The 27,314-nt window shown below is 40.3% G+C and overlaps 1 protein-coding gene across 1 annotated transcript; it reads left to right on the top strand.

Moving 5' to 3' along the window:
- The first annotated feature begins 8,315 nt into the window (after positions 1-8,315).
- Positions 8,316-9,837, top strand: LOC106734087 (proline-rich protein 23D1-like). The gene is made up of 4 exons (XM_014584965.1): positions 8,316-8,392; positions 8,647-8,705; positions 8,936-9,003; positions 9,226-9,837. Exons 1-4 carry the CDS (start codon positions 8,316-8,318, stop codon positions 9,835-9,837), a joined length of 816 nt encoding a protein of 271 aa, XP_014440451.1.
- Positions 9,838-27,314: the final 17,477 nt, after the last annotated feature.

Genomic DNA, 27,314 nt, shown 5'->3' with positions numbered 1-27,314 from the left:
TCCCTGTCTGGGTGCCAGAATGTCCCGGCCCGCGAGACGACCGGGCAGGGTGCCTGAGTGAGAGAGCGGAGGTCTGGAACCAGCGCAACATCACAACATGGGAGCGACACAGTGTCACAGCTCAAGATGGTATGCAGTCACTCATTTATTGAGGGCCAGAGAACATTCTTATATACACAGGGCAGGAAAAGGGGGCGGGAGTTGTCGCAGACCTGACTGAAGACCTGCCTGAATGAGGAAGTCTCAGTGTAAATTGTCTACTCCTGGGACAAGGATACTTGAAGGTCCTTGTATGAAGGTCATGTCAGCCATTTTGGTGCATGTGGCTTCCTACAACAGTCGACTACATGGGAGTCCAGCGACATAGCCATTACACTAACTGCTGGTCACAATACTGTTGAATGATTGTATTAGGTATATTGGGGGCATGCATGAGAGTTTACAGATTTTATTTGATCAAATATATGAGCTAGTCATATTTTATATCCATGCTACTCCCAATTTGTATTAACTTAGAAAATTATTCATCATCAGTAGAAATAAAGGGACTTTCCTACATATTTACATCTTATTTTACATCATTATTTCTTATTGCTACCTTTTTGACTTGGACAATTAGAACTATGTTTATATTTTACATTTAATTTTCAATTTTATTTAGAAGTATTAAATAATGCCTATATTTAAAGGGACAAATGTAGTGATGTAACATATGTATATATTATCTTAATAAATAATTAATGAAGAGAATTAACATAACAATTTCCTCACTTGCTTATCTTTTAGCTATAATAACATGTAAGAGGTACTTTTCTTTAGCAGTTTTAAAATATGCAATGCATATTGCATATAAATTATAGTCACATTACAACTTAATACACCTTTCTTATAAGTTTTGTATCCTTTTTCTAACATTCTAACATCTCCCTTTCCCCACCCACCATTTCTCACCTGCAGCCTTTGGTAACTTTTTTTTTTTTTTTTTTTTTTTTAGGATTTTACTATAGGGCACATGCTCTTGCCAGAAAGACAGAGAGAGGTAGAGAGACAGAAAGTGAGAAATCACCCCTCAGGGTGGATGGACACACCAAAACCCCTTCTCCATTCTCCTCTTAGAATCTTGAGCACACAAGCACATGCAATTGGGTTGAATTTAAGCCACCGGGTCTGGGACTCAAACCACAGTCAACTACATGGGAGTTTAGTGACATAGCTATTACACCAACTGCTGGTCCTGCTAACTGTCTTTTTACTCTTTACATCTTATGAGTTTGACTTTATTTTAGAGTCCACATATAAGTGAGATCATGCAGATCCTTTTTCTAAAAATCCTAGTCCTCTTCTGTCACCTCTGAGACAGACTATTTTATATCAACTCAAGAGCATCTAAATCTTTTCCATGAGCGTGAATCCATTGATATTTGTATGGGATGAATTTGTAATATTAGATAGTTCTCTCTCCACCGAGTGTCTGTGTGTGTATATACATATAATCAAATACAGCTGCTGAAGAAGGATGAACTTTCAAGTGCCCATGACTTGTAACTGTTGGACAGCTGGTGAATTTGAAAGCTGAACCTGAGGACAAAGGTACACAGTAGTTTACCCATCACTGTGATGGAGATGGTACTTGCAATGATAAGATCTGTGTTACATAGGAGAACTGAGAATGTTAACAAACTGGGTGTCATTTATTTGTATTTATTTTCTTGAATGTGTTCACTCCAAAACTAACATCTCCTTAGGCATCCTGCTGTTATTCATCAGGGATGCATAAAATCATGAATGGCAACTCTCACAGGGAGTGAGCTTTCTCAAGGCAATGAGTCTCTCCCACCTAAAAAGAGATAAACAGCGCCCACCACAACACAAACACACACCCTCAAATGGATAATTGGCCAAGTGTATGCTTCATATTACTCTCAGTGCTACTCAAATTTCTTAAGGATTTGCTGGTAAGGAGTCTCTATTGGTTCCTCTCTGGAGAGAAATCCGGACATGAGCAGTTTGGAAATTTGGGTAGAAATCAAATAAGGAGATCATTTCACCATGTGTAGTGTAGGTCCCCTGCCTGTGTCTTCTTTTCAGGTCCTTACACATGAAAATCAGAGCATCCCCTACCTTTGAGACCCATTTGAAATACAAAATCATTGTCCCTCTATGCAAAATATTTAGCATTCATGTAAAAAACTAGAATTTGTTAAACTTGACCAAAGGGTCAAAAAGAAAGTGAATATGTATGTAATGAAACCTTACTGGACAGAGGTGGGCAAAAGTGCTCAAGTAAGACAGCCGGTGCTCTGGGAAGGGTTTTGATGAGATCAGGCTGCTGTGATTCAATTATTCAGCATGAACTGATGTTGGGTCGACAATCTGGCCAAGGAAGGCCCTCTTAATAGGCGTACCCAAAACAATGAATCATCTCCCCTGGGCTATCCATCCTCTGACTCAGCACCTTCTTTTTTATTTTATTTCATTTTATTTATCTTATTTTATTTTATATTTTATTTGTATGCTTGTTTTTGTTTTTTATTTTAATTTTTAATTAATTAATTAATTAGCTTACATTCATTCACTGAGCATCATCTCATCATACACAATGTGATTTTCAATCCAGAATATACTGCTTAGTTGCTTGAACATACAGGTTATCGTCAATAATTTTCCATTTCTAGTTTCATATATACGTGTATATGTATATATACACTTTCTCCCTACTTCTTTCTCCGACATTTCCTACCCTCCTCCCACAATATATCACAAGTCTACAGTTGTTTTTCATTCCTTTGTTTCTCCACATTCTATTGATTCATAAAATTTCTTGAATAAGTAAATGTGTGTGGCAGTGTGTCCTTGAACAGTTGGGAGGAGGATTTGCCAGTTTGGGTGTGGCATGATGTATGTGTAAATGAGAACAAGGGAGGGGCTAAGCTGACAAGAAACACACAAACCTGCTGTGGGGTGAGATGTTGGGGCCCACAGCAATGGCTATGCCTACGAGGTTTTCCAAGCCTTATCACTTTCAACACTCAGGTTCAAAGTCAATTTCTTTCCGTTAGGATCTTCACTAAAGAGATTTCCAGCATCTTTGGATTGAGCAGATTTTGAAGACCTAAGGAATTCACCCAATTCTTCCTCTAAGAAAGTAAATAATTTCCTGCCTCTTCTAGATTTCTCCTGCCAAGCTGTGGGGAGCCACATGCACCAAAATGGCTGACATGACCTTCATACAAGGACCTTCAAGTATCCTTGTCCCAGGAATAGACAACTCACCCTGAGACTTCCTCATTCAGGCAGGTCCTCAGTCAGGTCCGTGACAATTCCTGCCCCCTTTTCCTACCCTGTGTATATAAGAATGTTCTCTGGCCCTCAATAAACTTGCGACTGCATATCATCTTGAGTTGTGACACTGTGTCGCTCCCATGCTGCGCTGGTTCCAGACCTCTGCTCTCTCACTCAGGCACCCTGCCCGATCGTCCCGCAGGCCGGGACACCAAGCAACCTCTCCTTTTCCTGACTCATATATAACCTGCAGAAGCAGTGGTGTGAAATTTCACCCATGTCACCTTGTTTATCCAAAATCCTCAGATCTAATAAGACATCCTTTCTTCACAAGGGTATTAATTTCCCAAAAAGCCAACTAGTTGCCCCAAGAGTCACATCTCCTACTCTTAAATAAAAAAGATTTATTTATTTATTTATTCCACTTGTTATTACTATTCTTATTTTGACTGGAGAGACAGAAAGGGAAAGGGAAAAGGAGAGAGCAAGCCACCTGGTCCAGGACTGTATGTGGTCAGCCATGTGGGAATCTAGCGCATTTAATCACCAGGCCACCTACCAGCCCCTAGATTCCTCTCTTATTGTTAAATGCATACATATATATATTTTTAAAGGGCCTGAGCACTCACCAGAGACAGAAAATGAGAAATCACCCCTCAGAATATGGCCATGCCACAAGCCCTTATCCTCCACTCTCCTTTCTGTTTAGACATGAACGCACAAATGGTAGGCCTGAGTTTCAAGCCTTTGAGTCCTGAACTGTTACGTTGGTTGGCCATGTAGGAGTCCTAAACCTTAACCTGTTCACCACCTGCTGGCTCCCATGGAAACATCTTGATGGAGTTCCAATTAAAGACTGTCTCTTACTCAGTTTCTATCTTTACTCTGGGAGTGCCAGTTGTGTAAAAACAAAATAAATTAGCTAATAGCATGACCTGCTAGATGGAAACATACAAACAATGAAGACGGGATTCAACTGACTTATTGGTTATTCACGTGAGAATACATTATTAGCAGAAAATTTTCCTTTCTTTGAAGTCCATTGTTCAAAAGAGATTAGAGACTATAGGTGGAAATAACAAATGGGAAATGAGCCTAATGAGCCAAAGTAGGGGGCTATGAATATCTCCCTTGATGTTGTTCTCTGGTAAGAATAAACCTTGGCTGAATGGGACAAGGTGATTATTTGGAGTCTTAAGTTTATTTAGGGGACCAACAGTTGATTTATTTTGGCTTTTTTTTTCCTGAGGAAGAGAACTTCTGTCTCCACCTTCAAGTGTCTGGGGAAAAATTGACACTTGTACACAGAGACTTTCATGTTGAGACCTCTTACAGTTGAGTCTGATAGTGTAGTAGGAAAGGATCAGACGTTAAAAGAGAATGTTTAATAGAGCTCACCCAAGAGCCAAGGCAATCCTGCCCAAGCCAATAGACTTGATGTCGTGGATTTCTTATATTATTTTCTGAAGGACACACTGACCCAAAAATGATTACACAATGACACAAAGCAAGTATGAGTCTAACAGTACAAATAAAACAAATACCACAGAATATAACAAAATATGTTTATCCCAGTATGCTTGACTCACCTCAACATCTGCCACACTTGCAACTTCCCAAAATAGCTGAATCAGTTATCCTCTGAGAGATTCTGCCTTTTAATGCTCAGTCAGAAAAGTGCTTGCACATCAATGTTTATTGCAGCATTACTCACAATTGCTAAGACATGGAACCAACCTAAATGTCCACAAACTGATGAATGGATTGGAAAAGTGTGGCATATATACTCTATGGAATACTACTCAGCCATAAAGAATAATAAGACCCTGGCATTTGATAGAAAGTGGTTAGATATGGAGGATCTATTGCTGAGTGAAGTAAGCTAGGCTATGAATGAAAGATATTGTATGTATCCACTTAACATATACTGACTATCCACACTCTAGGGTAGAGAGCAAAATATTGGGGGACATAAAAGCAGTGAAAGTACTTAACGAGAATAAGACAGTGAGGAATGGGGGGGTGAAGAGAAGAGGATAGAGAAAGACAGCAAGAGAACAAATAGAGAGGCGGGATGTTAGTGGGAAACAGAGATAGCTTATTACCTGTTGATGATAACATGTAAAGTATTCTCAACTGGATTGGTCTGAGAAGTATTTCATGATGGGTAAAGGCTTTTTACAAGCAAAATGAGAAATAGTGATTGACTAGTTAAAAAATAATTGGAATAATAATAATAATGATTGGAAAAAATGAAAAGATATTGAATGATGAAGTGGGGAGATTAATGTCTCTGTATTGACTGACATGCATGGCATTCCCTTTTGAAAAAGCAATGTAATACACTGTAAAGTTATATGTAATCCAATGTAATAGAAACAAGATTAGGATGATAATAAAAAAATAAAGATTCTCCTTTTTACTGGCTGAAGCATGTTTGGCTTCCGACCCTGGGACACTCTTCTCTTTTTTAAAAAATATGAATATGAATTTCAATGAAAATTAAATTTTATATAAATAGGGAAATACATATCAAACTTGTCTCATTTACTACAATGGCTACAGAAATAAAAATAATTCAGAATAACAAATTTTAGTGAGACTATAAATAATATGAGCCCCCGTTCAATTTGACAGGCTTTCAAAATATTCGTCACACCAAGAAACAATTTGACAGGCAGTTTCTTATAAATTTAAATGTATAGTTACCATAACATATAGCAATTCTACTTCTAGTTTTCTACTGGCAAAAAATAAGAACATGTATGCACATGAAAGCCATTCTTACATATTCATAGCAGCATTACTCATATTCATCATTAAGTAGCCTTTAAGATAATGAAAAAAACACAAATTCCAGACAAATAGATAGACAAATGAAGTAAATCAATACATAAGATGGTGTTTGGAAATACAAAGTAATGGCATTGACCTATTTATACATGAGAAAACATGGATGAATCTTGATAAAAACTGCATCTAAATGAAGGAAGCCAGTTACAAATAACCACCAATGAAGCTCAGTAAACTCTTGTCTCTTGAGATGATGGTTTTATGGGTCTGACCTTGAAATGGGATACATTTATTTTTAATTAATTAATTTGTTAAAGGAGAGTGTGGGCTAGATGTAGGAATGCAGAAAATATAGATGCCAATTAAATGAGGGGAATGATAGATCAATTTGATGAGATTGAAGAAGGACTTGGAGACAGATGTAGTCCTGGTAAAGTTAGAACATATCCACAGAATTTTCCAGTTATATAAATAAGAAAGTAGAATATAGCTACCAAGGAATGAACAGTGGGTCTTTACATTTTTAATGTTTATTTTTTTATTTGGAGAGATATTTGCTATAGGCCATGTATGCATGCTAGAAACAGACAGAGAGACAGAAAGCAAGAAAATACCACCTTTAGAGAAGATGGTCATGTTGCAATCCCTTTTCCTCTACTCTCCTTCAGAGAGCTTGTCTCTCTGTCTGTCTGGTGAGCACACACGCCCTATAGCAAAAAAAAAAAAAAAAAAAGGAACATATCCTTAGGCATTTTGCTTTGCTTCCTTTCATCTCAGACGCATAAAATCACAAATGGCAACACCCACAGGAAGTGGTCTCTCTCAAGGCAATTAGTCTCTCCCAGGCAAAAAGAGGCACTGACTCTCCCCACCCCCAAACTCGCACCCTGTAAATGAGTGTGCCTCACAGTTCCCTCCGTGTACCTCCAAAGTTCTGCTATTTTTTTTCCCTTTTTTGGAGAGGTTTTTGCTATAGGGCATATGCGCTCGCCAGACAGACAGAGACAGACAGACAGAAAGCGAGAAATCACTGCCCTCCCCCGGGGGATGGTCACGCCACAATCCCTTCTTCTCCATTCTTCTCTTGGGATCTTGGGCACGCACACACATGCGCCTGGCGTGAGTTTAAGCCACCAGGTCCAGGACTCGAACTGCAGGCGACTACGTTGGAGTCCAGCAACATAGCCATTATGCTAACTGCTGGTCCCATTCCTCCAAGGTTCTAAGGATTTGCTGAAAAGGAGTCTTTCCAGGTTCCTTTGTGACAGAAAGCTGGACCTGACCAGTTTGGATAATTGGGTGGAAAGCAAATATAAAGATCCCATCCCAACGTATGTGCCTGTTCTCTGCCTGTCTCTTAGCAGTTTCTTTCTTTTTTTTTCTTTTTTTGGAAAGGTTTTTGCTGTAGGGCGCGTGCGCTCGCCAGACAGACAGAGAGCGACAGAGAGGCAGAAACAGGAAATCACCCCCCAGGGGGGATGGCCACGCTGCAATCCCTTCTCTTCCATTCTCCTGTTGGGATCTTGGGCACGCACACACATGCGCCTGGCGTGAGTTTAAGCCACCGGGTCCGGGACTCGAACCATGGTTAACTACATGGGAGTCCAGCGACATAGCCATTACGCTAAGGGCTGGTCCCTCTTAGCAGTTTCTTATGTGTGAATAACATTCCTTCTCCTTCACCTTAAGACTCACTAAAAATACCAGATCATTGTCCATCTGTGCTAAATGACACAGCACTCACATGGACAACAATTTGTTAGACTGGACAAACATGATCTAAAACAAAATGAGTGTAAATGTAATGGAAACCATTGTAGAATGGGACATGAAGAAGAAAGTAGATGTTCCAGAAAGGATTCTGAGATGAGGTGGTTTCAAATTCGACTGCTCTGGATGGACTAATTTCACCTCCAACATGTCAGGAGGCAAGGCCCTCCTAACTGGCGTACCCAAAAGTACCAATCATCTTACTCTAGGCTGACACATCCCCTGACTCCGCCCCTTCCAAAACCATAAAAAGGAATGTCAGCCCTGGAGCTGACATTGCCAGAGCAGGTTGCTGCTGAGCAAGCCACGGGGAATAGCTCTGTGATAGGAAACTGTGTTTGACCAACTTTAAGGCTGTCACCTGTTTCTCACAAAAAGGAAAGAATTGGGGGACCCAGCTCTCCTTATTTCCCTGCAGTGGGCCATCGACTGGCATTTGCGGACGCTGAGAAGCCCAGTAAACCTTCTCCATGTATGGTTTTCGGCGCCCAAGGAGCCCCAGCGGTTTCCTCCTAGACCAGATGGACGAAAAAACAGGAGACGGCAGGTGTGTTGAGGGAGTATGTACTCCAGAGGCTGAAAGCAGGACTTGTTTGTGGATGGTGTGTAGGTGGATGAGTTAGGGAGGGCTGAGGTGAGAGGGACTTCAGTTTGAGGGAAATATGGAAACACTGACAAGACTTGAACCTACACCTAGGGGGTTTGCAAAACCTCATCAGCCTAGAGATTCAGGATCAAAGTAAATTTCTATGTTCTGCTTCTCCTAAAAGCAGTCTGACTGGGTGTCTCTCTGTCTTCCAGGTCAAACTACAAATCAAATGCCACAAAACGTTGTAAAGCAGAGCAAGTTGCTGGAACAGGTGAGATGCTTTCTTTTCTGCTGTGCTGTCTTCTACTGGGGACCCTGGGTCAGTTGAAATCATGAGGGAAGTAGATGATTTGTTTCCATGTGTGGGGATTCCCTTGATATTGATGGGCAGGTATTCCAGGGCAGATGTGTGCTGGCCTTGGACATTTGCAGGTCAACCCTTCAAACCTAATGGGAGTCCCTTGACTCGACATTCACCTGCACTCCCTCCTGTCCCCACAGGTGTACAACCAGAAAGGATGCACGAACGTCCTGTGTCTGATCATTGGCTGCCCCAGGAACCTCCCCAGGTGAGTATGTACTCAGAGGGTATGGAGTTAGATATGGGTACCTACATTCTAGGTCACAAAAGTTGTCCAGGAGTTGAGTTTTGGAATGGGGGCTGGTTGTAGTACTATTTCTGGGAGACCATGCTGAGTTGGGGATGGGATCTGTGAACTCATCTATAGTGAGCCCCACTGTCCATTGAAGAGTCTCTTTGAGGATACTGAGCCCTGCTTTCTCTTCACCAGGTTGGGCAGATGATTGTGGTGGTCTTGGAAGCAGCCATGGTACTGAAGCTATGCCTGGGGGCTGAAGTCCTCATACTGGATCCAAAGAGGGCGCTGCAGCTCACACTGAATGATGTCCTCATTGTGGTTGTTACGAAGTATATCCTCAGGTCATCGCAGGGCCTCAGGTTTCCTACCAAGGCCCGCTGGCTGCTGCTCGATGATCCTGAGATCACCTGGGCGATCAATCTTGAAGACGGATCTTTGACATTTCATGGTACAAATAACATATGGGGCCCACAAACAGAAGAGGAAGGAGAGGCTTCCCAAGGCCGCCAGCTCATGATGAGATCCCAAGCTAAACAGGAGAATGGGATCAGGCTTTCTACAGCTAATATCCTCTTCCTCACACCTCGACCAAGAGCCGCTAGCCCTGGAGGCATTCCTCAGCTGCAAAAGCCTAGCCCCAGGTATCGCCCTCTGCCTGAAGAGTTCAGCTTGAATCTCCATGGCCTGCAGTCACTGCCAGGCTCTGCCCTCAGACCTCTGCCTCCCTCTCCCAGCCCAGGACCCAGAACATGCCACAACATTGAGACCCGTCTTCCTAGCAAGGCCCGAAGGCAGCTTTTCTAATTTGGATAGAGCAAGATTTGAACTGATTGCTCTTGTTGCAAAATGGTTCCATTTAAAAAAAGGAACACCCACGTCTGATGAGCTATCTCCCTTCAAGACAGCTCCTACAGTTGGGGGGAAACCCCTGCTGCAGAATGTAGGGGAGTGGAGAAAAACTGTTCTTTCACCCACACCGTTCCCATGCCACAGATCAATGAGAGAAGCAAGTGCAAACCCACAGTAGGGGGAGGCTGTATTTGCAGATGTCTTGGACCTCAAAAGAGTGACACCCAAGAGAGACAGAGGTCTCATATATCTCATGATAAACACAGACAGTTCTGTTAAGATTCAACAGGTGATAGTGTTGAACAGATACATTCTGAGCTGGGAACTATAGACTTGTTTGATATTTGTTTGTCATGTCTCCTCTGGAGAATATGCAAAACATCAACTCTGTGGCACACCACATGGACAGGAGAACAGGCACCTGAGAATGACTGACCACATCAAAGTTGTCAGAAAATGTGCAGCAGCTACAAGTCTCCTGCATTGGCATGGAAATGCACAATGGAACACCCAATCCAGGAAGCCATCTCCTTGCTTGATAGGAAAGGTACACTTCACAACTAACCCCATTGTCCATTTTGAGATCTAGAGAGATCTAGAGAAAAAAAATTTTGCTGAGAGAAGCACTGATGGCAAAGGACATCAGCTGCAGCTCCATTCATAATCTGTCAAGTGTGGCACAGACTCAGTATCCTTCGGCAAATAATAGATATAGACATGCACCTCCACCTGATCAGAGATGAACTTCGGCAACATGTGGGGCTGAAGTTGGATTTGTAAATGTTACATCTATGAGCTGAGGGGACATTAAGTTCTTGGAACATTGTACTATACGTTCTAATCACTGAAATGTATGTCATGAATCTAGAGCCTGTAACTCTTGTGAATTCTACCTGCAAGCCATGTGCATGTAATGCAGATGATCTGTGATGGAGACATTCCTGGTAATTTTGAGATGTGCACTGGACTTATAAGCTAACAGTGAGGCTTGGGTCAGAATGTAGTCTTTCTATTCCTGTAATGTGAATTATAATTTTAGTTTAATATCTTTATTACATGGGTGAAATAAAATGTTACAAACAGACTGTCATCCCTTGTGTTTACTTATTTTAATGTCTTGGCTCAAATAAACATTTCATCCAGCATGTCGTTCTCTTTCTGATCCCCACTGATACACCAAGTCACTAATGGCCATGCCCCCTAGAAGTGCACTTTCTCAAGGCTATGAGACTCTCAGTTTCTACTAGAGGTAGTGACTCATCCCCTTCTGAGTCGTCTCTCTCCCAAATTCACACAAACCCAGAATCACACAGTCAACTGAGTGTCTACAAATCCATCATGACTAGGCCATCCTCTTGGTTCTCCAAATGCTTCTCACATATCATAAGCATTTGGCAGTCTGGAGTCTTTTGTGGCTCCTCTTCAGGCAATAAATCAGGGCTGATGATCTTTGGTTATTGAATAATAAATGACAAACACACATTCCATCACTGTGGTATGTTTCTGTCTTCTCAGTAACATTCACATGTTTTCTATCTTCTTAGTAATTCCTTATACCTGGGAAACATATCTAACCCTTTCCATGAGATTCATTTCAAGTGTCAGCTAGTTGTTTCTATGCAAAAGTATATAATACTCACATGAACCAAAACAATTGCTTAGACTGGACATATTGGGTCTATAAAAGACTGAGTATCCGTGTAAGGGGATCCTTAACAAATTGGGATTTACAGTCAGACTCTGTCAGAAACCAGGTTCTCTGGCAAGGATTCAGATATCATGAAGCTGCTGTAATTTATTTTTCATTGATGGAGTGATTTTAGCTCACTATCTGACTCTGGAAAGCCCCTTTGAGTTGACGTACTAGAAAAAAAGCAATCACTTCAGTTCTGGCAGACCCATCCCATGGTTATGCCCCTTTCTTCAGCCTCCTTGGGGATTTCTGGAGGAGATGACAATGGCAGAGCTGGTTCCACCTGGGCTGGACATGGGGACAATCTCTTCCACATGAAGCTCTATGTTTGAATGGCTTTAGGACCGATTCCTGTCCTCCAGAAAAGGAAAAAACCCGGAACTCAATTGGCCCTCTTTGCCTTCAATAGTCCATGGATTGTGGTTGCTTGACACAGCAAAGTCCAGAGAACATTCAGCATATGTGGTCTTGGACATCCAAAGTGTCCAGTGATTTCCTGACAGAAGGGAAGGATGTAAATATTGGAGATACCAGGTGTGTTGGGGCAGTGTGTTCTTGGGCGGCTGGAAGGAGGATTTACCTGCTGGGGTGTGGTGCAGTGTTTGTGTGGATGAGAGTGAATGAAGGGCTAACCTGAGCAGTGACACTCTAACCTGCTGTGGGGTTCCATGTTGGGGCCCAGGGCGATCACTGTACCTAGGGTGATTTCCAAACTTCATCAGCTCCAACACTCAGCTTCAAAGTCAAATTTCTCTTCTTCTGATCTGCATAAAAGAGGTCTTCAGCATCTCTGGATTGGGTGGCTATTGAAGATATAAGGATTTCATAACCACCCCCAGAAGGAAGTATACAATTCCCTGAAATTTCTCTCTCTTTTTTTTTCCCCTGCCAGGCCAGCCCACCTCTGGCTTTCCACTCATATCTGAGCTTTGTAAACAGTGGTGTGAAATTTTTTCCATGTTAATTTGTTTATCCTAAACCCTCATATCCGTTATAAGAACCTTCTTTAATAATGAGATTAGTTCATGAAAGAGCTAAGTAATTTTTCCAGCAGCTATATTCCCTATTTATTATTACACCTTTTGCACAGGACATGAGCTCTCGTTAGAGACAGCAAGATATAATGCCTGAAGTCACTCTCTCCCACACCCCAGGGGATGGCCATGCAGCAATCTCTTCTCCATTCTTCTTTTGAAAATTTTGGCACAGTGCAGACAAGTGCTAGGCATGAGAGTCACACCCTTGTGTACAGGATTGGGATTCCCTTTGGCCATGTGTGAGTACATTGCCTTAACCACTTTGCCACCTTCTGGCTTCCAAGGAAACATCTGTTTGAAGTTCCAAGTCTAACTCTTACTCAGTTCTATACCTTAGCCCTTTGAGTGCCAGTAGTGCAAAAGGAGAATGTATTTGCTAATAGCATGACCTCCTAGAATAGAGGCATGTAAAGTAAAATGACAAAAATCATATAGGATTTCAGCTCCAGTTCATCTTACATAACAAATCATAATTTATTGAGTTTATGACCAGATATTTCACAAGTGAAGGATTCATTGATCACTCTTAATTTGTGCTACTAGAAAAAAAAATCTCTGTGCTGTGTCCAAAACATCATGGTTTTATAGTGTGTGAGCACAGTTGACTCTCTTGTCAAATGTGGAGGGCGACAATGCCCTACCGCGGACCGCGCCACTAGATGGCGCCGAGCGGAACTCTCTTACTCGCGTAAAGAGTAAGCAGATTCCTAGAAGTTCCTTACCCGGAACGCGTGCACTTGGAGTCTAGCCAATAACAAGTCGCATGATCAGCACGGGACTCTCACATATGGCCCATATGATAGGCTATATGCACTTCCGTACACGTGTACACAACACTGATTGACTCCTTTTATCCAGGCCCCAGCTCGGGACGCGTGGCAGCGGACAACTGACTACCTCAGGGGAAAATAAAGGGACGAGAGGAAGAAACCGCTTTGTGTGTGTCCTTTGTTCGCGGCAGCGTCACGGGCAGCGACAGTCAAAGAGTGGATAGAAAGAAATTTCCTGGAATTATAAATAGCTTTCAAAATTTGGAAGATCTAAGGTATCTAAGAAAGACAAGTTCCACAGTCTTAGATTTTGAAGAAAAAATATTTAAAAATTACTTTATTATTATTTCTATTTTTCTAATTTGACTAGAGATAAACAGAGAAAGGGAGGGAGGGATAAAGAGAAAAAAGCTGCCAGGTCCGGGACTCCAACTACAATCAACCTTATAGGAATCCAACACTTTAACCACCATGGCATCTTTTGGCCCCAGACTTTGAAGAAAATTTAATGGAGGATTTGCAACAGGTGTTAAGAATATTAGACCTTTGTAGTCAGGAGAGTTTATAGACAATTTGAAAAAAAGATGGCATTCACCTGACTTATTGCCCGGTAACTTGAGAACTGAGAAATAGCAGGAACATTTTTCTTTCTTTCAAGAACACTTTTCACCAGGAAAATCAGGAACTATAGGTTGGAGTAACTAAGGAAAACGTGCCTAATGAGTCAAAATAGGGAGATGTAAATATCTCCCTTGCTGTCATCCCCCTGGGAGTATGAACTTTGGCTGAAAGGGACATGGTTGACTTGTGGAGTCCTAGGTTTGTTTAGGGGACCAACACTTAATTCTTTCCTGCTTTCTTTTGTGGGGACAGAGCTTAAGTCTCCATCTTCAGCTGCCTAGGAAAAAATATGCATTTGTACACAGAGACCTTAATCCCAGAGATCCAATATAGTTTATCAGAGAGTGCAAGAGGAAAGGTTCAGAGAGAATAAAAGCTGAGAATGTTTCCCTGAGGTCACTTGAGAGCCAACACAGTCCAGCCCAAGCCTTCAGTTTGAGGTGGTAACAGATTTCTCTGGCTAATTTTGTAAGGGCAGGATGACCCAAAAACTATTACACAAGAACACGCAATGAGTATAGAGTCTAACAGCCCAAAATAAAATGAAAACCACAGCATATAAGAAAATACGCTTACCCACTGTGTCTGACTCACATACATATCTGCCACACATGCAATTCTCCAAAATAGCTTCATCAGTTACCCTAGGAAAGAGCCTCTTCTTTTCTTGTGGCCAGGCTGAAGAATCCTCAGGCACTCTTGCTCCATAAACTTTTATTTTTTTTAATCAGAAGATTGCCTCCTGAGTCTTGTTTCAAATTGTGTCAACTTTATTTATAATGAATGTATTTGTTAGACAAAAGTTTGTCTGCTAGACTTGGAAATACAGAAATTATGCATGAGAATAAAATAATGAGAATGAAAGTTCAATTTGATGAGAATGAAGGACTGGGAGACAGAAGTGGTTCTACTAGAATGAGAATATGTCCTTGGAGTTTTGCAGTTACAGAAATAAGGCAGTATAATATAGTTGTGGAGGAATGTGCAATGAATTGAGGCTCTTTTTCTTTTCTTTTTTGTTTTTTTGAGAGAATTTTTGCTATTGGGAGCATGCCCCTGTGGGAGAGACAGAGAGACTGAAAGCAAGAAATCATGCCCCAAGCAGTTTAGCCATGCTGCAATTCTTTCTCCTCTGTTCTCCTCTAGGGATTTTGGGTATGCACTCACATGCACTTGGCAAGAGTTTCCAGTGCCTGGGTCCAGGACTTAAACCTTGGTCAAGCATGGGCAAGTGCAGTGACAAAATCATTACACCATTTGCTGTTCTGTTTGAATTTTTAAGATGGGTGTATTTTGACATAATTATGTATTGACAAAAAAAATCCAGACCCATGTATTGCTTGTAAATACAAACTTGAAACGGTATTTCATGAGTCAAAAATTTCATATGATCATATTTCAGGTTGAATATTCACAGGAAAGTATAAATTTTTAAAATACATTAAAAAGGGAACATAATAGAATTTTCTGTTGTTCTGTGCAATTAATGTCCTCCTGGTGAGGATGTATATGTTTGTGGATCTCTTAGCTTTTGAATTTGTGTATTAGAAGTTATCTGTGTATATTTTTGGCTTTTATGTTTTGAGTCTCAGTGCTTTTATTCTTTTGAGCTTTATTTCCACACTAATTGTAGCTTTCTCTCCAAATTTGCTAAATAGTATTGAAGTAGTATACACATGTATGTTGGGTCATGTATGAGAATTCACAGGTTTTATTTGATCAAATATTTGAGCTGGTCATCCTGGACATCCATCCTAACCACAATTTGCATTAACATAGAAAATTCTTCTTCATTATCAGTATAAATAAAGGGACTTTTCTGCATATTTCCCTGTCATTTTACAACAGTTTCTTTATTTCTACATTTTAGCCTTGGGCAAAGAGAACTACATTTAATTTTTACATTTAATTGAATTTTCAATTTTATTTACAAGTATCAATAACACCTATATATGCAAGGGATATAATGTAGTGATGTAACATATGCATATATTATCTTAATCAATAATATATGAAGGTAATTAACACATAAATTTCCTAACATACTTATCTTTAATCTATACTAATATGTAAGAAGTACTTTTTGTAGCAATTTTGAAAAATGCAAATGCATACTGCATATCAATTATAGTCACACGCAAATTTAAACTTCCTGTCTAACCAGTTGTGTATCCTTTCTCTAACATCTCCCTTTCCCTGCCCTTCATTCCCCACGTGCAGCCTTTGGTAACTGTTTTTCTACTCTTTACTTCTTATCAATTTGACTTTTTTTTGAATCTACATGTAAGTGAGATCATGCTGATCCCTTTTCTCAAAATTCTAATTTTCTCTGTCATCTGTAAGACAGACTCTTTTGTACTCAACTCAAGTGCATCTAAATCATTTTCACGAGCGTGAATCCATTGATATCTACAGGGGATGAATTTGTAAAATTAGTTATGTCTGCCTTCATCAAGTGCCTGTGTGTATACATACATATAATCAAGTACAGTGCTGATGAAGATAAACTTTCAAGCCCCATGGCTTATAACTGTTAGACACCTGATGAATTTGAAAGCTGAGCATGAGGACAGGTGTACACAGAAGTTTACTCACCGCTTTGATGGAGCTTGTATTTGCAATGATGAGATCTGTGTTACATAAACGAGCTAAGAATGTGAACAAACTAGATGTCATTTATTTGTGTTTATTTTTTTGAATGTGTTCACTCCAAAACTACCATCTCCTTAAGCATCCTGCTCTTATTCTTCAGGGATGCATGAAACCATGAAAGACAACTCCCACAGGGAGTGGGCTTTCTCAAGGCAATGAGCCTCTCCCACCTAAAAAGAGGCAAATAGCCCTCTTCACCACACAAACACACACCCTCAAATGAAGAGTTGGCAAAGTGTATGCCTCACGTTTCTCTCAGTGCTATTCAAATTTCCCAAGGCTTTGCTGATAAGGAGTCTCTATTGGTTCCTCTCTGGAGAGAAATCCGGACCAGAGCCGTTTGGAAAATTGGGTAGAAAGCAAATAAGGAGATCATTTAGCCAGGTGTAGTGTATGTTCCCTGCCTGTGTCTTCTTTTCAGTTCCTTACACATGAGGAACAAACCATTCCCTACCCTTTGAGACTTGTTTGAATTGCAAGATCATTGTCTTCTATGCAAAATATACAACACTCATGTAAAAAAAAAACTACAATTTGTTCAACTTGACCCAAGGGTTGAAAAGAAAGTGAATATGTATGTAATGGAGCCCTCTAGGATTGGGGTTGGCAAATGTGCTCAAGTCAGATGACAGATGCTTTGGGAAGGGTTTTGATGAGATGAGGTTGCTGTGATTCAATCATTCAGTATGTGCTGATTTTGGGTCAACAATCTAGCCAGGCAAGGTCCTCTTAATAGGCATATCCAAAACAATGAATCATGTCTCCCAGACGATCCACCACCTGACTCCACACCTTCTTTTTTATTTTTTGTTTGTTTTTGTTATTTGTTTTAATTTTAATTTTAATTAATTAATTAGCTTACATCAATTCACTGCACCTCATCACAGCATACAAAATGTGATTTCCCATCTAAAATATACTCTATAGTTGCTTAATCATACATGTTATCATCAATAGTTTTCATTTCTAGTTTCATACATGTATGTATATGTATATTTTTCCCCTATTTCTCACTCTGTGACATTTCCCACCCTCCTCCCACACTATCTCATGTGTCTACAGTAGTTTTTCGTTCCTTTTTTTCTCCACATTTTATTGATTTACCCAATTTTTAAAAAAGCAATTTTGTGAGGTAGCATGTGCTTGATCAGTTGGAAGAACGATTTGCCTGTTGGGGTGTGGCATGGTGTGTGTATGGATGAGAGTGAGGGAGGAGTTAAGCTGACAGGAAACAAGCAGGCCTACTGTGGGGTGAGATGTTGGATCCATAGTGAGGACTATGCCTAGGGTGTTTACCATGCCTGTTCAGTTTCAACACTCATGTTCAAAGTCAATTTCTATCTCTTGTTGTGATCTTCATTAAAGAGGTTTCCAGTATCTTTGGATAGGGCAGACCTAAGGAATTCACCCAGTTGCCTCTCTAATAAAGTAAACAATTTTATGCCTCTTCTCTCTCCTAGGTTTCTCCTGCCAAGTAACCCCTCCTTTTCCTGACTCATATATAACTTGCATAAGCAGTGGTGTGAAAATTCTACCACGTCACCTTGTTTTTCCCAAATCCTCAGACCTAATAAGATGCCCTTCCTTCACAAGGGGATTAGTTCCTCAAAGAGTCAACTGGTTGCTCCAGGAGCCACATTGCCAACTTTTTTTTAAAAAAAGATTTATTTATTTATTTATTTATTTATTCCATTAGTTATTATTATTCTTAATTTGACTGGAGAGAGACTGAAAGAGAATGGGAAAGGGAGAGAGCAAGCCACCTGGTCCAGAACTCAAACTACTGTCGGCATGTGGGAATACAGCATCTTTAATCAACACGGCACATGGAAGCCCCTAGATTCTCCACTTTTTGTTAAATATATGTATATATATTTCTTTCAGGCTCGAGTACTCACTAGAGACAGAGAGAGACAGAAACATAAAATGAGATATCAGAATCCAGGGTATGGCCATGCCACATCCCTTATCCTCCACTCTCCTTCCTGATTTTAGGCATACACGCACAAGTGGTAGGCCTGAGTTTCACACCTTTGGGTCTTGGACTGTTACCTTGGTTGGCCATGTGAGAGTCCTGCGCCTTAACCAGTTCACCACCTGCTGGCTCCCATGGAAACATCTTGATGGTGTTCCAATTGAAGACTATCTCTTACTCAGTTTCTATCCTAATGCTCGGAGCACCAGTTGTGCAAAATCAAAATAAATTAGCTAGTAGCATGACCTACTAGATGGAAACATACAAGCAGTGAAGACAGGTTTCATCTGCCTTATTGGTTTGTCACTTGAGAATAGAACATTAGCAGGAAAATTTTCCTTTCTTTGAAGACCCTGTCTACAAGGGATATCAGGGACTATGGGTGGATGTAACATGTGGGAAATGTGCCTAATGAGCCCACGTAGGGAGCTGTCAATATCTTCTTTGATGTTGTACTCTGGGGAGAATAAACCTTGGCTGAACGTGACAGGGTGATTGGAGTCCTAAGTTTATTTAGAAAACCAACACTTGATTCCTTTTGACTTTTTTTTTCTCCCTGGGGAACATGCCTTCAGTCTCCATCTTCAAATGTCTAGGAAAAAATTGGCACTTTTACACAGAAACTTTCATATCGGAGGCCCATTTACTTAAGTCTGAGAGTGCAGAGGAAAAGGATCAGAGAAATAATAGGTAAGAATGTTTGCCAGAGTTCACCCAAGAGCCAAAGCAGTCCTGCCCAAGCCAACAGATTGATGTGGTGGATTTCTTGGATAATTTTCTTAAGGATACACTGGCCAAAAACAATTGCAGAATCACAAAACAAGTATGGGCCTAACAGCACAAATAAGATACATACCACAGTATATAACAAAATAGGCTTATGCCAATATGTCTGACCCATCTCCATATCTGGCACACATGCAATTTTCCAAAATAGCTGAATTGGTTAACCTGTGAAAGATCCTCCATTATTCTGGTCAGCAGGCTGAAGCACCTTTGGCTTCAGACTGCTGGTCAGTCTCTTAAAAAGAAATTATGAATATGCCTTTTAATGATAATTGAATTTTATGTAAATAGGGAAATACATATAAAACTAGTCTCATTCACCCCGATGGCTACAAATACATATAATTCAAAATAAGAAATTTTAGAGTGAGTATAGAGAATGTGAGCCCTCATGCTCATGCAATTTGGATAGGATTTCAAAGTATTCATCACACCAAGAAACAAAGTGACTGGCAGTTCTTCATCAATTTAAACATATACTTACCATAAGATATAGCAATTCCACTTCTAGTTTTCTTCTCACAAAAAAGAACATATATGCACATATATGCACATGAAAGGCATTCTTATTCATAGCAGCATTACTCACATTTATCATTAAATAGCATATAAGATAATGAAAATAACACAAATGCCAGATAAGACACACAGATAAACAAATGTAAATCAATACATGAGATGGGGTTTGGAAGTACAAAGTAATTGGACTGATGTACTTACATCTCTCAAAACAATGCATGAGTCTTTATAAAACCACACCTTAGTGAAGGAAGCCAGTTATAAATAACCATCAGTGAAGTTCACTAATCTTTCCTTGGTCTCTTGAGATGATGGCTTTATGGGTCTGACCTTGAAATGGGACACATTTCTTTATAATTACTTAATTTGTTAAACGAGAGTGTGGGCTAGATGTAGAAATGCAGAAAGTACGGAAGCCAACTAAATGAAAGGAATGATAGTTCAATTTGATGAGATTGAAGAAGGACTGGGAGACAGATGCAGTCTAGTAAAATTAGAACATATCCACACAGTTTTGCAGTTAGAGAAATAAGGAAGTAGAATATAGCTACAGAAGAATAAATTGAGGGTCTATACATTTTTTTTTTGGAGATGTTTTTGCTATAGGGCGTGTGCGCTCACCAGACAGAGAGAGACATAGAGACAGAAAGCGAGAAATCACCCCCCCAGGGGGGATGGTCATGCCGCAATCCCTTCTCCTCCATTCTCCTCTCGGGATCTTGGGCATGCATGCACACACCCCCGCCGTGAGTTTTAAGCCACCAGGTTGGGGACGCGAACCGTGGTTGACTACGTGGGAGTCCAGCGACATAGCCATTACGCTAACTGCTGGTTCCCAAGGGTCTATACATTTTTAACATTTTTTGATTTGGAGAGATATTTGCTATAGGGTATGTGTGCTTGTCTCTCTGACAGAAAGCAAGAAAACACCCCCTTAGGGAGTATGGCCACACCACAATCCCTTCTCCTCCATCCTCCTCTGGAGATCTTGAGCACACACACACACACACACACACACACGTGCCCAGTGTGATTTTGATGCCACCGGTTCCAGGACTCAAACCGTGTCCAGCAATGTGAGATTTCAATGACTTAACTGTTACGCTATGTCCTCCTTCAAGAGGATCCTTTCATTCTATTTTTTAATATGGGTGTATTTTTGCATGATTATGTAGTTATACAAAGATTGAGACCAGTGCCTTGCTTGTAAATGCATCCTTGCAACAATATTTCATGAAGCATAGAACACTGAGGATCATCTTTTCTGTTGACTATGCACAGAAAAAATGTTTTATTTGATACATCAAAATAGGGTTACAAAACATCTTTCTGTATAATTATTGTGTTCTACTGAGGTTAAATTTCACTATTGAAAAATATCTGCACAAGATTTGGGCTGTAATGTTTGAGTATGATTATTTTTATTATTTTTGTCATATTGTTTCAACAAAGAATTGCACTTTTTACACCAAGTTTGCTAAATATTATTAAAGCATTTTATGCATGTATATTTGGGGTTTGCATGACAGTTTATAATATCTGTTCAAATATATCAGCTAGTCATGCTGTGCACACAGTATACCCAATTTATACTAACCTTGAACATTCAACTTTTATTTTTGGAGAGGTTTTAGCTATAGGATACATGTGCTAGACAGAGAGAGGCAGAGAGACAGAAAGTGAGAAATCACCCCCCAGAGGGGATGGCCATGCCGCAATCCCTTCTCCATTCTCCTCTTAGGATCTTGAGCATGCACGCACACGCACCTGGTGTGAGTTTAAGCCACTGGGTCTGGGACTCGAACTGCGGTCAACTACATGGGAATTCAGCAACATAGCCATTATGCTAACTTCTGTTCCCTGGTCAGTCTTTTCTTAAAAAAATAATATAAATATGCCTTGTAATGAAAATTGAATTTTATGTAAATAATGAAATACATGCCAAATTTGACTCATTCACCATGATGGCTACAAACACAAATATTTCAGAATAAGAAATTTTAGTGAGAGTATAGAGAATGTAAGTCCTCATTCAAATTGAATAGGATTTGAAAGTATTCATCACACCAGAAAGCAAGTTGACTGGCAGTTCCTCATCAATTTACGCATATACTTACCATAAGATATAGCAATTCCACTTCTAGTTTTTTACTCAGAAAAAATAAGAACATTTATGCACATGAAAGGCATTCTTAAATATGCATAGCAGCATTACTCATATTTATCATTAAATAGGCTTTTCTTTTTCTTATTTTTGAGAGTTTTTTGCTATAGGACACATGCGCTCACAAGAAAGAAAGAGAGAGACAGAGAGACAGAAAGCGAGAAATCACCCCCAGGGGGGATGGCCACACTGCAATCCCTTCTCCTCCATTCTCCTCTCGGGATCTTGGGCATGCACACACATGTGCCCAGCGTGAGTTTATACCACTGGATCATCTGGGACTTGTCCCGTGGTCAACTACATGGGAGTCCAGCGACATAGCCATTATGTTAACTGCTGGTCCCATTAAATAGCCTTTAAGATAATAAAAATAACACAAATGACAAATAAGACACACAGATAAACAAATGTGGCAAATCAATACATGAGATGGTGTTTGGAAATACAAAGTAATGGCACTGATATACCTGCATACAAAATAGATTAATCTTGATAAAACCACACCTTAGTGAAGGAAGCCAGTTATAAATAACCATCAATGAAGTTCACTAAACTTTTCTTGGTCTCTTGAGATGATAGCTTTATGGGTCTGACCTTGAAATGGGACACATTTTTAATTAAATTTTAATTAATAAATTTGTTAAACAAGAATGTGAGCTAGATGTAGAAATGCAGAAAGTATGGATGCCAATTGAATGAGGGGAATGATAATTCAATTCAATGAGATTGAAGAAGGACTGGGAGACAGACGTGGTCCTAGTAAAATTAGAACATATCCACAGTGTTTAGCAGTTATAAAAATAAGAAAGTAGAATATAGCTATGGAGGAATCAATTGAGCATCTTTACCTTTTTATTAGCATATACACTTTTTATTTTTTATTTATTGAGTTATTTATGTTCTTTTAATTTTTGTGTGTTTCTTGCACTAAGATTTTATTATTTTTAACATGACTTTTAATAATTTCCTCCATTTTACACAAAGGGTATTAACATTTTTAATGTTTTTTGATTTGGAGAGATATTTGCTATAGGGTATGTGTGCTTGCCAGACAGACAAAGTGAGCCAGACAGACATAAAGCGAGAAAACTCCCTGCTAGGGAGGATGGCTATGCTGCCATCCCTTCTCCTCCATTCTTCTCTTGGGATCTTGGGCACACAAAGACATGCTTGGAGTGAGTTTGATGACACCGGGTCCAGAACTCAAACCGTGTCCGGCAATGTGAGAATCCAACAACTTAACTGCTATGCTATCTGCTTCTCCCAGAGGGTGTTTCTATTTTAGTTTTTTTTTTTTTTTTGAGAGGTTTTTGCTATAGGGCGTGTGCGCTCGCCAGCCAGACAGAGAGAGACAGAGAGATAGAAAGCGAGAAATCACCCCCCAGAGGGGATGGCAACGCACCAATCCCTTCTCTTTCATACTCCTCTTGGGATCTTGGGCACGCACGCACACGCGCCCAGCGTGAGTTTAAGCCACCGGGTCTGGAACTCGAACCATGGTCGACTATGTGGGAGTCCAGCGACATAGCCATTACGCTAACTGCTGGTCCCTCTATTTTAGTTTTCAATATGGGTGTATTTTTGCATGATTGTGTACTTATAAAAAGATTGAGACTAGGGTCTTACTTGTAAATGAACACTTGCAACAATATTTCATGAAGTATACAATACTCAGGATCTTCTTTTCTGCTGAATATTCACAGAAGAAAATACACTTTATTTGATATATTGAAATGGGGATACAAAACATTGTTCTCTATAATTATCGTGTTCTGGTACAGTTAAATATATTCGTGGCTCTCTTAACTTTTGAATTTCACTATTGGAAAATATCTGCCCATGTTTTGGGCTGTAATGTTTGATTATGATTATTTTTATTATTTTTGTCATATTCTTTCAATAAAGAATTGCACTTTTGGGGGACCGGCAGGTGGTGTGGTGGCTAAAGGTGCTGGACTCTCACATGGGCGACCACGGTTCAAGTCCCGGACCTGGTGGCTTCCTTTCTCACTTTCCCTCTCTCTTTCACTCTGACACTCTCTGGTCAAATTTAAAATAAATAAATAAATAAAGTTAAATAAAATTATTATTTAAAAAAAGAATTGCACTTTTTACATCAAATTTGCTAAATACTATTAGACAATTCTATGCATGTATATTTGTGGTATGCATGACAATTTACAGACAAAATCTGTTCAAATATATCAGCTGGTCAAACAGTACACCCAGTCTACTCCCAATTTATATTAACCTTGAAAATTCATCTTCATCATCAGTAGATAAAGAAATATTTAAGCATATTTTCAACTTATTTTCCATCTGTATTCCTTACCATAATCATTGTAGCTTGGGCAATAAGATTTCTTTATTTTTTTTAAATTATTTTTTGTGGAGAGGTGCATGGAATCGCCAGACAGACAGAGACAGAGAGACAGAAAGCGAGAAATCACCCCCCAGGGGGGATGGCCACACCACAATCTCTTCTCTCTCCTCTCAGGATCTTGAGCACACACACATACGCACCCGGTATGAGTTTTAAGCCACCGGGTCTGGTACTTGAACCGTGGTCGACTACATGGGAGTCCAGCGACATAGCCATTACGCAAACTGCTGGTCCCAGATTTCTTTATATATTTTTACCTTTAATTTAGTTTTCAATTTTATTTATAACTATCAAATAAAACCTATATTTGAGGGTATAATGTAGAGTAATGATATGTGAAGAGATTTTCTAAATGAATGATTAATGAAGTCAATTAACATATCAGTTTCTGTATGTGCTTCTCTTTTTTTCTATAAGAATATTTAAATGCTACTATTTTAGCAAATTTGAAATATGCAGTACATTATCGATGGCAGTGACAGTGCAACTTAATCAACTTGTATAACTGAAGTTTATATCTTTTGTTTAACATCTCCCTTTCCTCAAGCCCCAAACCTCACCCCCAGTCTATGGGAACCATCTTTCTACTCTGGATTATTGAGTTGGACATTTAGCGTCTACATATAATTGAGATCACACACATTCCTTTTTTCAAAATGCTAAGTATCTTCTTTCTTCTCTGAGAGATTCTTTCATGCTCAAGAATATCTACATCCTTTTGACAAGCATGAATCCATTGATATTTACATGGCATGAAGTGGTCATGATACTTAGTTCTCCCTCTAAAACGTGTTTGTCTCTCTCTATATATAGTCAACCGTAGCTGATAAAGATCAATTTTCATATGCCCACTGATTGTAACTTTAGATATGCAGTGCCCTTGGAAGCTAAGATTGAGAACAGGGATAGAAAGCAGTCCACCTGACACTCTGATGTAGATTGCATGACAAAAATATACAGGAATGCTGACACCTGCACGTCAACTACTTGTGTTTCTTTCCTTGGGAATCCTGGGATAAAAATTACATATCCTCAGGCATTTTGCTTTGCTTCATTTCATCCCAGGTGAAACAAATCAGGAAGGGCAACACCCACAGGAAGTGGGCTTTCTCAAGGCAATGATTCTCTCCAAGGGAAAAACAGGCACTGACCCTCCCCACCCTGAAACAACCTCAAGCCTTGCAAATGGGTGTGCCTCACAGTTCCCTCAGTGTTCCTCCAAGGTCCTCAGGATTTCATGGTCAGGAAGATTTCCAGGTTCCTTTGTGACAGAAGGCTGGACCTGACCAGTTTGGACGATTGGGAGGAAACCAAATATGGAGCTGCCAGCATCCTGTCCAGCGCATGTCTGTCCTCTTCCTGTCTATTCTTAGTAGTTCCTTAGACGTGAGTCCAATTCCAATCAGGGGATCCAGCTCTCCAAATTTGCCTGCAACGGGCCACCGATTGAGGTTTGTGAAAACCGAGAAGCACAGTAAACCTTCACAACGTACAGTATTCGGCTGCCAAGGAGCCCCAGTGATTTCTTCATACACCCCATGGATGGAAAAGCAGGTGATGGCAGGTGTGTTGGGGAAGGGTTCAGGACAATCAACATCCTAGAGGAATAACACATGAAGCCATGTGATTCAAAGCAACAAGCGATGCAACTCCGCACCGTGTGGGACTCGAATGAGATGTTTAAAAGTTACATCTATGTCCCGAAGGGACATTGAGTTCTTGGAACACTTGAATCAATGTTCTCATCATGAAAATGTATGGCCAGTGTAGGGAGTAGAACTCTTAGGAAATGGACATGGAAGTCACGTACTTGTAATGAAGATGATCTTTCAGATAGACCTCATCCTTTGTAACTTTGAGACGTTCACTACACTGGGAAGTGAACAATAAGGCTAGGACCAGAAAGCCATCTGTCTGTCATAGGAACATGGATTGTACTCCTAAAGATAAGATGTATATTAGCAGGGTGAAATAAAAATGCTAAAAGCACTAAGTGTCATCTCTTTGCATTTAACTTCTTGAGTGTGTAGGCTCAAATAAACATTTCCTTAAGTATGTTGTTCTGTTTCTTTTCACCACTGATGCACAGATGCTCATGGCCACACCCTCTTGGAGTGGTCTCTCCCAGGGAAAGGAATCTGTCCTTTCCTACAAGAGGCAGTGACTCAACCCCGGCTCTCAATCCCCTTTCCCCCAAACGCACAAAAACCTGCAATCCCATGGTCATCACTGTGTACGCTAATGTGTTTACTGACTGACCTAGGCCATTCTGGTCCCACAATGGACCTCAACATTTATAAATATTTGCTCCACTTCATCAGCTCCAAGAGTCTTCCCTGGTTTCCTTTCAGGCAGGAAATAGGAGCTGTTGAGTTTGTGGAAATTCAAAAAAAGAGATACCTGGATTCCATCATTATGTCTTATCCGTGTCCGTCTGTCCTTCTGCAGAGTCGTTTCTGACACATGAGAGATGGACCTCACTTTTCCCAGGAGATTCATGTTCACGCTCAGCTTATTGTCTCTATGCAGAAGTACAGAACGCCCACTGGAAGAAATATACTTTTTTAGACTGGACGAAGTGCGTTGAAAAGAAAGAGAGTACTGAGGTCAGTGGATGGCCTCAGAGGTGACGTCTCTACACTGTCCCATGGATGACCATGGTTTGAGCCCTGCAATGAGAGGCTTGAAAATTCATCTGGGCAGGTATCAGAGTGTACCCAGGATCCCAGGGTAAAATGGAGTCGTTGGATTGGGGCACGGCCAGTCCCCCTGTGTTGAGTTCTCATTTGAGCTCTCACTGTCTGTGTGTGTGTGTGTGTGTGTGTGTGTGTG

The sequence above is a fragment of the Tupaia chinensis genome, unplaced genomic scaffold (genome assembly GCF_000334495.1).
Source record: "Tupaia chinensis unplaced genomic scaffold, TupChi_1.0 Scaffold148257_1, whole genome shotgun sequence".
Classification (NCBI taxonomy): Eukaryota; Metazoa; Chordata; class Mammalia; order Scandentia; family Tupaiidae; genus Tupaia; species Tupaia belangeri.
This window is presented reverse-complemented; position numbering and strand designations above follow the sequence as displayed.

What these genes read in the sequence shown, in the direction of transcription:
- LOC106734087 (XM_014584965.1), top strand. Translation starts at nt 8,316, where the DNA reads ATGTATGGTTTTCGGCGCCCAAGGAGCCCCAGCGGTTTCCTCCTAGAC. An exon ending in GAAAAAACAGGAGACGGCAG is followed by an intron (nt 8,393 to 8,646) that starts GTGTGTTGAGGG and finishes TCTGTCTTCCAG; the next exon opens with GTCAAACTACAAATCAAATG. An exon ending in AGAGCAAGTTGCTGGAACAG is followed by an intron (nt 8,706 to 8,935) that starts GTGAGATGCTTT and finishes CTGTCCCCACAG; the next exon opens with GTGTACAACCAGAAAGGATG.